General features: G+C 40.8%; 1 protein-coding gene across 2 annotated transcripts in view; it reads left to right on the forward strand.

Moving 5' to 3' along the window:
• The window catches only part of NUF2 (NUF2, NDC80 kinetochore complex component), a 16,581-nt gene that overhangs the window by 397 nt on the left and 6,384 nt on the right, over positions 1-9,800 (forward strand). The window contains exons 2-9 of one of the 2 annotated variants that reach the window (XM_026084682.1): positions 827-901; positions 3,099-3,175; positions 3,902-3,963; positions 4,929-5,026; positions 5,693-5,766; positions 7,189-7,285; positions 8,625-8,687; positions 9,450-9,587. In XM_026084682.1, the coding sequence (XP_025940467.1) occupies positions 827-901; positions 3,099-3,175; positions 3,902-3,963; positions 4,929-5,026; positions 5,693-5,766; positions 7,189-7,285; positions 8,625-8,687; positions 9,450-9,587 (684 nt within the window). Of the gene's footprint in view, positions 1-826; positions 902-2,218; positions 2,239-3,098; positions 3,176-3,901; positions 3,964-4,928; positions 5,027-5,692; positions 5,767-7,188; positions 7,286-8,624; positions 8,688-9,449; positions 9,588-9,800 lie in introns of those variants that run through there. The other variant, XM_026084683.1, reaches the window with a different exon arrangement.

Below are 9,800 nucleotides of genomic sequence, written 5' to 3' on the forward strand. Positions count from 1 at the left end.
CCGCGGCAAAACGTTTCAAGTAGGGCGCTGAGTCTTCCTCTCCTGCTGGGCCGCTTTATTTCCTCGGGGCCGTAGGGCTGCCAGCAGAGCTTCTCTTCAGTTGACCTTGAGAGAAGCTTGCTCGGCCCTGCCTAGGAAGGGGATGGATGCCTGAACGGGCGCACGTGAAGTTACAGGGCCTCTGCTTGTCTCTCAGCTCTGTGGGAGCTAGRTGAAAGTAGCCCCTGTGGTTGGTACAGCGCCGTAGTTTCAACAGCGTGTGATGGACCAGTGCTCTTAAATGGATCCTGCAAGAAGCGTTCCTGCCCGGTGTCCCCCCGTCTTCTGTTGGTCTGAGCATTACTGTGATCTCAGACTTGGCAGCAATCTCAAGAGAAGAAAAAGTGCCTTAAAGACTGAATGGATGCCCTAGTCAGATTGCCTGTGCTGCTGTGCAAGGGCTTGAGCCTGCTCAAGGTGGAGCTTGGCCCTGGGTAGGGCCAAGTGGTTGCTGATGTGGGGCAGGGTGGGAGGATATTTTTGTAGCAGCGAGACTGGTTTGTACTTATCGCAAAACAGTGATGTAGATGAAGAACTTGTTGACTCATAGTTTTTTTTTCCTTTTAATAGTGTGATAAAGTACATTACTGTGCATTGGAGTTACTGTGTCTGTGACCTTTGGTATATTTTGGTGTCACTTGGTTTGAAAGCTGCTCAGTGAGGAGGAACAGAATGAAATAGAGGACACAGATATGGCAGTTAGGTCTACAGCTGCCTGAAGTCATTACTGCCTTGTATAATATACAATATATTGGAAGACATATAATGTGTGTCCTTCCTCTTGCAGCCTGAAGTTTTACACATGATTTTCATGAGAATCCTGCAGAAGGTATATGGAATCCGCCTGGAGCATTTCTACATGGTATGTGTGTAATGGCAGGTATAATGGGATGTGTGAGGTAAATAATAAATATTGGCCCTACTAATTAAATGTTAAAGTATTGCCCTTTTTTGTATGTTCTGAGATCAGTAGTACACTGCAAGTAGTGTGCTGTTTTGTGTATGGTAACTGGATGAGCAGGAGCTTAGAAATCCTGCCTGTATTGCAGAAAACTCAGGGTGTTTGAGCTGCTGTATGGCACGGGGATCTGCACTGTCTCTGTTCAGGGAAGCAACTGTTTTGTTAAAGTAGGCAGGAGTGTGCGTGCAGTGTTGTAGTGCAGTCATTGTGGTGGGTTGTTTACTAGAGGAGGTTTCTTTGAACTGGGAGTATAATCTGTGTGTGGACTGTTGCTGTGGTGCTGCTGACTGCATCTGGGAATCTGCTTTGACTATTGCTGTTGTTCTGGAAGCTAGCTTCAGCTCAAGGCACTTCTTGAAAGAGTGGGTTTTTGGGTGTGCTGAATCTGAGTTTCTTATTTACCTCTTCCCCCCCTCCCAAGGAGAGGAGACTGTCCTCTCTAAGATGAGAACTAGTGGTGGGCATCAAGAGAAGCTTGCTACCACCATAGGCTGTAAACAAGCCCTCTTTGGAGAACCCTCTCCTTTTGTGTTTAAGCTGTGGAGCTCCTCACTACAAGGTGTGGCAGGTGCCAGGAATGTACCTAAATTCTAGCAGAGGCTGGACAAGCTTATGGAAGAGGAAACCCTTCATGAACAATTAAATCCAAAGACATGCTTTCTGGCCTTGAAAGTTTCTGAGCTGTTAGGGGCTGAGTATATACTCACTTCTTTTTTGTTTTGCTTTTTTAGGTTTGTTTCTTCTGGGGTGGAGGGCTTCCTTCTGCCTTCGTGCCCTATCCAGGCCTCTGCCTTTGGCCCTGGTGGGAAGAGGGTGCCAGCTTAGACAGACCATTAGATTGGTCTAGAATAGAAGTGAATTCTGCTTTTAGTGTTTGGTCAACTCCAGCTCTCCATTTGCTGAGTGGAATCTGAGGGGAAGTGTGGTTGATGGCCTGGATAAACTGATGCAGTGCTGATGTGATACTTAATGTATCTTCTGTCTCAGTTATACACAAAGTAATTCCTGCAAGCCAGGAAAAATAGTAGTCTCATGCCATTTTTGGATGAATTGAAAGGCAAAATCACACGTGCCCATGATAACTCAGTTATTCACACACAGTAACATTAATTTGGATATTGTATTATGAGGTTTTAAGAAGTTTTGGGCATTAGAAAAGGGGACGATATACCACTGCGTTCTCTTTCTGCATACTTCATGAAGCAGTTGGACATTGCTATTTTGGAATATTTAAAATAGTAGGTACTCTTCTTCTTGCTGTCAGGCATGTAATGCAGAGACTGTTGTTATCCACAATCTTAAACAAATTAAAGCAATTGGTTTAGATTGAATTCCAAAATCTGTAATGTTGCTGCTTTATTTATTGTAGTCTTTTTATATTTTGACTAGCCAAAAGTGATACTGCTAGTAGAAGTGATAGCAGCCTTCAGCCTCTATTATAGTAGAGCTGTGAGTCAGTTCACACAAAAAATGGAGTGCAAGCAAGTTAATGTGCTTGACAACAGAAAAATAACTAGTATTTATGATATTCTGGAGGTGAGATGAATTACTCCTATTGCAAAGTGGTTTGTGTTTGTATTCAGACTTTAGTTGAAATCTGAAATATGGCTTGTGTGCATTAAACCCTTTATTGCCATGGCACACTGTCTCCTGAGAGTTAACTGCATTTCTTTGCTTTGAGAAGGAGAGATTTTAAGTTGAAATATGCAGGATGTACATCAATGAGCAGTTTTTGCTTCTAGATGGTGTTGTCTAGGGAGGATTTTTCCAGTGGCTTCATTTTGCAGTCTCTGAAAAAAATCCTAGGACACTTCTTCCTAGGGTGGATTTTTGCTACTTTATGATGACTATGTGAGTGGGGTTTTTTTTTTGGGGGGGGGGGGGTGAGGTGGGGTGGTACCTTATTCTTTGAGTTTACTAGAGAGAAGATCCATGTCCCACAGATGGAGCTTCACTAACTTGTGTTCCCCAGGGGTGCGGAGACCATCATTTGTGTATTTAATCTGTCTGAATGATCTTATGTTGTAGAAACAAACCTACCTATTTTCCTATAAGTATGCCGTGCTTACATATTCACTCTGCTCTCCTTACTGTTTAGATGCCTGTCAACGTTGAAATAATGTATCCACAAATATTTGAAGGCTTTCTACCTGTTTGTAACTTGTATATTCACATGTAAGTACAAGAGTTTGTTCAGTTGTTATTCCTTCTAAAGTTTCAGTTTAGAGGTAACGGGGCTTTTTTCCACCTTTGAGCTGGTGGTGGTTCCGCTGCTTTCTGGTTCTGAGCAAAATAAAATTTGCAGATGAGCAAGAGGCAGCAAAGTTGTAATAGAATAAAACTCTTGGCAGCTGTCTCTTGTCTAAATAAATGTGTTAGCTTTATTGTGATGACTAGGAGGCTGGAGTAGTGACTTAGTTTGGGGGGAGCAGGAGGCAAGTTGGAGCACGTAGCTGTACTCTGAATGGCCAGAGGTTCGCCATCATACCCCAAAAGGGATCTTAAGTACCTGTTATGTGGACTTGCTCTCTGAATTCTAGGTACCTTTGTTGCAATGATGTGAGTGTTTGACTTTAAGCTTCTCTTCAGTTGTAAGGAGAGAATGGACTCAGTTAAGCGAAGGAGTTTGCTGAAGCTTAACTAAGCTGAAATCTTGTTCTGTAGAAGCCTATTTTGTTTATCCCTGTGAAATACTGCAAGACTACAGAGTTTTTAACACTAATCTGTACACACAGTCCTACTGCGTTAGTCTCCTGAGACTATTTCTTGTTGTTACGTGTTTATTGTACTTGGGCTCTGGGATAAGAGGACAATATTTATTTTCAGTGAACCAGTGAACATCTATAGTGCAAAACTGTGTAATGGTCACTTCAGATAAGTCTGTGTTTTGTTTCCTTGCAGGGAGCGCTTTCTTCCGGTGTGCCGTGTTAATGATTTTCAAATTGCTGATGTTATAAACCCAAGTAAGCAAGTGCTTGTGATCCTCTGTGTCCTATTGGGGCGTGGGGGGATTGGGGTGGTGTCACTTGATATCCCGGCTGCTTTCTTCCTCACTTGGCAGAGTCAGATGGGTGTCTAGTATTCAGAACTGTCCCTGGCTACCAGCTACTCTTCTGATCCTCGCTGTGCCCTTTAGACAAGCTGGTTCAAATGAGCAGTTCCTCACCTTATTCCTTATGTAGGCTAATTCAATTAAATTATTTGTGTGTGGGGTTCTGAATGTTACAAGTCTATCCTACTACTAGTCTGGAGATCAAACTGTGATGCTCCTGAAATGGTGTAAAAATACATGGCAGTGAAAATTTTCCTGAAAACTCTGGAGTTCTATATGAATTTCTTATGCAAATATCTCTGTAGGAAACAGTTAAATTTTTAAATTTGCTCTTCTGTCCTTCCAATTCCCAGCTGTGGTGATTCTGGTATGACAGACAACTTAGAAAAGGCTATTTTGAAGAACTCTTTCACTTCTGGGTCTGTCTTGTCTAAGACATTTGAGACCTTTCTAATCATCTTCCTCAAAGTTTGATTGGAATAGAGCCAGAGAGTCCCCATAGTTCAAGCAGCTATTTTCAATTAGCCTGATAGTTACAGTGGTTTTCTGTCTTCAGAGTTTTATCGCAGATTGATACTCTTTCTCCCTGTTTTTTTTATTTTAATATGAGCCTGCATTTTAAGTCTTTCCCCTAGATGCCCATTTCTATTTGTTAAATTGCATAGAATCATTAAGGCAGTGTAAGTTCATAGCTTGGTGCTAGTTTTTGTGTAGTTTGTGAAAGTTTTGCCTGTTACTGATGGGGAGGCAGAGGAAGACAAACCCTGTTTTTGTAATTTTTGTCTCTTCTCTGAATTATGCTTTGCCCAACTTCTTCTAAGCAATTGCAATGCACGTGGAGACCAAAATAGTGATTGTTTGCAATTCCAATTTCAGAAGCAAAGAGGACAGCTCGCTTCTTGAGTGGCATTCTCAACTTTATACATTTCAGAGAATCGCGCCGTGGAGTCTACTTGGAATTACAGTCGAACTATGTAAGATTAGATGCCATGTTATTCCTGATACTTGCTTAAATATAATTAATATTAACCTAGGTCTGAAAGCATAGAGGTTGTGTTTTTTAACTGCCTGTTTAAAAAACGTGTTGGAGTCTTCAGTGTAGCCACGTAATGTATGAAGGTGCCAGTTTAATATAGGTAAAACTTATTGTACTACAACATTACAGGTTATGAGCCAACACAGCTACTGTAAAAGTTTTAAGGAAGACTTTTTGAAATGCCCTTAAGGAGAGAAGCTTATTAGTTTAGAACTTTCTTTTAATTCTGGGCCATGTCAGCTCCCTGCCGGAAAGAAATGTGGCTACCTAAAGAGTAGCTGGGCTTGTTGATGTAAAGGTTTCTATATGGTATGATAGCCAAAATACTACTTAAGTAGTATCATCTGAGTTTTTTCCAGTAATTTGTTTGATAGTTGAACCTGAGAAGTGGAGATTTGGACACCTTGAATCATCCTGAGAAATGGCAAATGTAACAGTCATTGGACTGAATCTAAAACTGCTAGTAGTTACTTTTTTGAATATCTCAGTGGTATAGAGATGGTGCATTTCAAGTGAAATACATGATTAGCAGAGCTCTGAGAGAACCCAAGATGTAAACCATATTCCCCCAAGATAAAAACATCTCCACATAATTAATTTGCAGAAATCGGCTATGGAGAAACTACAACAACTAGAGACAGCAAATCAAGAGGCAGCAATGAAGCTGGAGAAGCTGAAGTGAGTATGAGGAGCAGGAGCTGAGATGCACTAACTGCCTTGGCTAGCTCTCCTGTTCACAGTGCACGTGTGGGGTGTCTAACTAGGAACTGACTAGTTGAGCTGTGTGGTTTGACAGAAGTGACTGATAACAACAGACTTCTCTAAACTTGGTCTAGTTATTGGACAGCCCAACCAGTGCTCAGAAGTGTTTTCTCCCCCCCCCCCATCTGTTGCAGATAAAGTAAAAGTTCCTCTTGGACTAGAAGAAAAATACTTACTTTCAGTAATGTGTGTGGGTTTTTGCATGTGTGACTAGTTTGCTGTGAAGGGCAGACTCTAATTGTGTAGAGGCAATAAGTTGAGACAGTAGTTAACTTTGTTTAATGGCAGTGAAACATATCTTGCTTTCCTCAAGGTTTTCTTTCAAATTGTCTAGCTTCTCTTCCTCACCACGTGCACCCACATGCTTTATAACTTGGTTCTGAAAGCAGAGTAATATTTTTGTACTTAGGGCTATTTCTCAAAGTCTGTTTAGGAGTCTTTAATTTGGGCAGACTCAGCTTCTCCTTTGACACTTGACTGACTTTATTGTTTAGCCTCCTGGGGAAGCAAGCCAGGAAGTAGAAAGCTGTTTCTGTTGGGTTGCACTCTGTTATAGCACAGGCTCTTCTGGTGTTAGGCTAGAAGAGCTGTTGTCGGAAAATAGAAATATGACTTTGGGAGTGCATGGTTGATTTGAGAGGATGCTGTATTTTGTATCTCGGAGACTGGTAGAACTTTCTTGGCTGATTTGGTATTTTAGTGATATGTCTCAATATCTCTTACATAGCTGTAGGAGGTTTTAACTCAGAGGGGTAAATTTGTCTTAATTATTAGGCATGTTTTTCCTCTTCTCAGTTTCGGGCTGTTTAGTGCTGCTGTCCATGTCTTTGTGCTGACAAGTTTTGTTTTGCTCATAGATAATCGGTTGAAGAGATGGTTACTTTCCTAGACTGCTTCCAAAACAAAATGGGTTTCTTCCTTGATAGCTTTTCTTGGTATATGCTAGACAGGAGGCTTTCCAGCTAGCTATAGGTCTACCCTAGTATAAGCTGTTTCTGTGGCAAATACTATTATGCAAACTTTGTAAATCCAAATCACTACATAAGTTGGTGGAAGTGTTGTTCTTTTGTGCTTGTCTGTCTTAGATATTATCTTTTAAATCTGCAATTCCCTCTTTTATTTTTGTACCACCTCTGTCTAAAATAGCTCCTTAAATTAGCTACAAAATCTTCTAAACCAAGCAATGTAAGCTATTAATTTGAGACCATCTTTCTCTGATCATCTAAGCTGTTGAGTATTAATTCTTTTTAGAGTGATTGTTTTATCCTCTATACTCTGACCTCACTGTCCAATATCTTGATTTTTTTATTTTTATTTTTTATTTTGTTTTTTGCTTAGCACTGTTCCAGTAGAACAGCAAGCGGAGTTCAGGCAGCTGTCTGATGACATTCAGGAATTGCAGCAACTGCTAAACCACGACTATCGTCGGAAAACAGTATGATCTCTTTATGTGTTTCTCTGGAATGCTGCCATAGCTTCTGATCATGGATGTTCCTTGTTTCTGTGTGTTTTTTTTCTTGTTTTTTTTGTCTCCCTCCCCCTATTCTTATGAAGAATAAAGAGGACTTTTCTGATTTAAAACAAAAAAGTCATTACAACACCACATCCTTTTTAATCCCTACCACTAACTCTTTGTTTACTTGTAAGGAATGTGAAACATACTTGGAATCAGACTTAGGGTATTCTGCTCTTTCTTTTTAAAATACATTGTTGTGATGAATTTAGAGATACCTGTTTTATTGTTAAAAATGATATGTCTATTTCCCCGTTAAATTTTTGTTTTGTCTTGCAATTGAATTTGAAGGATTAAATCAGAACTGAGGGTGAGCTATGTTGGGAAATAAGCTGAGGCCTAAGAAGGGTTGCCCAAGGAAATACCCTAGAAAAAGAGCAAAGGTGGTGTTGGTAGGGAAGACTGATACTTTCCAGCAATGGCAGCTTTCCTCTAGGTCTCATAGGTAACCTTTTCAGCCACTTTAGAGAGAGGGGAAAAAAATCACCTGCTTAGTATTTTTTGGGTGTTACTTTAAGCTGTGTCTCTACTATTAATATTAACCATGTTTCACCTACTTATTACTGGGGACCTTGTGTATTAATGTAGGTCTTCTCAAAGTAAAAACAATGCCTCTGTCAAAGAATGTTGTGCCTGTGTGAGTGTGTGCAACAAACTGCCAGGGTGATAAGAATAGAGGAAAGGAAATGGTACCAGCATTTGCTGGTTGGGATGGAGCTGGGATGTGAAGCATGACATGGAAGCATGCTGAGCAGGTTTTGGTGTGGTACTGCAGGGAAGGGAACTGATAGCGTGGTACAGAGGTAGCTGGTTTGGCTTTTGGGAGCTAGGGGTTCTGTTCTTGTTTTCTGCTCTACCTGCCCACTCTGGAGAGAGCCTTCATAAGTTGGTGCCATACCTCATCCCTGTTTCAAGTTACCTACTGCTGCCTGCATCCCTAGTGCTCCCAGTGGCTTTTCAACAATGTTCTCCCTCCCTGTATTTTAAGTTTTTATGGACTGCTATTTTGTCCGCTAGTTGCGGCACTCCAAAGAAACCATCAGTGAGATCTAAATAGCAATGAGGTGTGCCACATTAATTGTGGCTAGCGTCTGGGAGATTAGCTTGGTGTAATGTAGCCTCTTCCCCGAAAGAGTCTTAACCCATACTAGGGCAAGCGTCCCTTCTGTAGACAGATCTATAGTAGAAGAGAAAAGGAGGTGGTAGTTGTAGAGATGCTTCTATTCTAAGTTTGTTGCTTTTTTTTTTTTTTTTTAACTAGACAGCTTTGCAAGAAGTGATCTCGCAAAAAAAGTCAGATATTGCAGAGAGGACCCGAAAACTGGTAAGTGTACCTTGATATAGGCTGTAGTTTAAATTCCAGTTCAGCTAACTGATCATTTTTCTCTCTTTAAGATCGGGTTATTCTTGGAGCTAGGTAATGTGATAGTTCAGGAGGTGATTTTTAGCTTTTTAAACTGTTTCAGCTTCACTTTTCCCATGGAAACTTTTCTGCAGTGGGTTGTTTTGTTGTGAACTTTATAAATGCATGTCTCTGCAGCTTAAAGCTCTGTGCTTATTCAGGAGGCTGATCTGTTAATGGGCAACAAACCTGAGCTTCTAGGAAGCTACAGACTTGTGTTACAGATATAGAATGGCTAATGGGGAAATACACTGACCTGATAGGAGGAGAAGTCGGGAGTTTGAGAAATTGCACAGGAAGTGTGGTGCTCTTCTACTAGGATGCCACAGCTGGCTTTGAAACCCTCCAGTGATTTTGTGAGTTGCCCTAAGAGAGGGGTCCTGAAGGAGAGAGCTGCTAGCCATGTGTATTAGCTGGCAGGCTTTTTGTGGAATGCTGGTTAATACTGTTCTTGCAACTTGGTACTGCACCACTGTAAGCATGTTCAGGGAGAAAAGTAGGCTGTTAATTGTTTTGCTTGTGGATGTTGGCACTATTTAGAGTAACTTTTGTTTCTAAAGCAAATTTCCTAATGAGGAATGGGATACAGCAGGGAAAAACCTGTCTAGTCATAAAATTCTGACAAACTGTGCCTCACAACTCTTTGCTTAGATTGCTAATAGCAAAAGTGTTTGTTTTGACTAGAATGAGCTCAAAGTGACGATGGCTGCTTTGAAAGAAGAACAAGAGCAGCTGAAATCAAAAATTGTAGAGAGTCCAGAGGAACTGAAAAACTACAAAGAGGTGATGAAAGAAACTGTTAAGAAACTCAAGAAAGCCAAGGTGAGTGTTTTTTTAATTTTTTCTCCTTTGTACAAGAAGGCATTCTATCAGAGAAAGCACATGGTTCTTGCTGAACTCTCATCTTGAACTGATACTGGACTGGTTTATATTTCTAGTCAAAAATCAGCAGTATGGTGGCTAGTCTGGAATTAAATTCTTCATCACAGCTTCAGAGAAAACTGAAGCTTATTTCCATAGGATCATTGTATGTTT

The sequence above is a fragment of the Apteryx rowi genome, unplaced genomic scaffold, assembly GCF_003343035.1.
Source record: "Apteryx rowi isolate R43461 unplaced genomic scaffold, aptRow1 scaffold_65, whole genome shotgun sequence".
Lineage (NCBI taxonomy): Eukaryota > Metazoa > Chordata > Aves > Apterygiformes > Apterygidae > Apteryx > Apteryx rowi.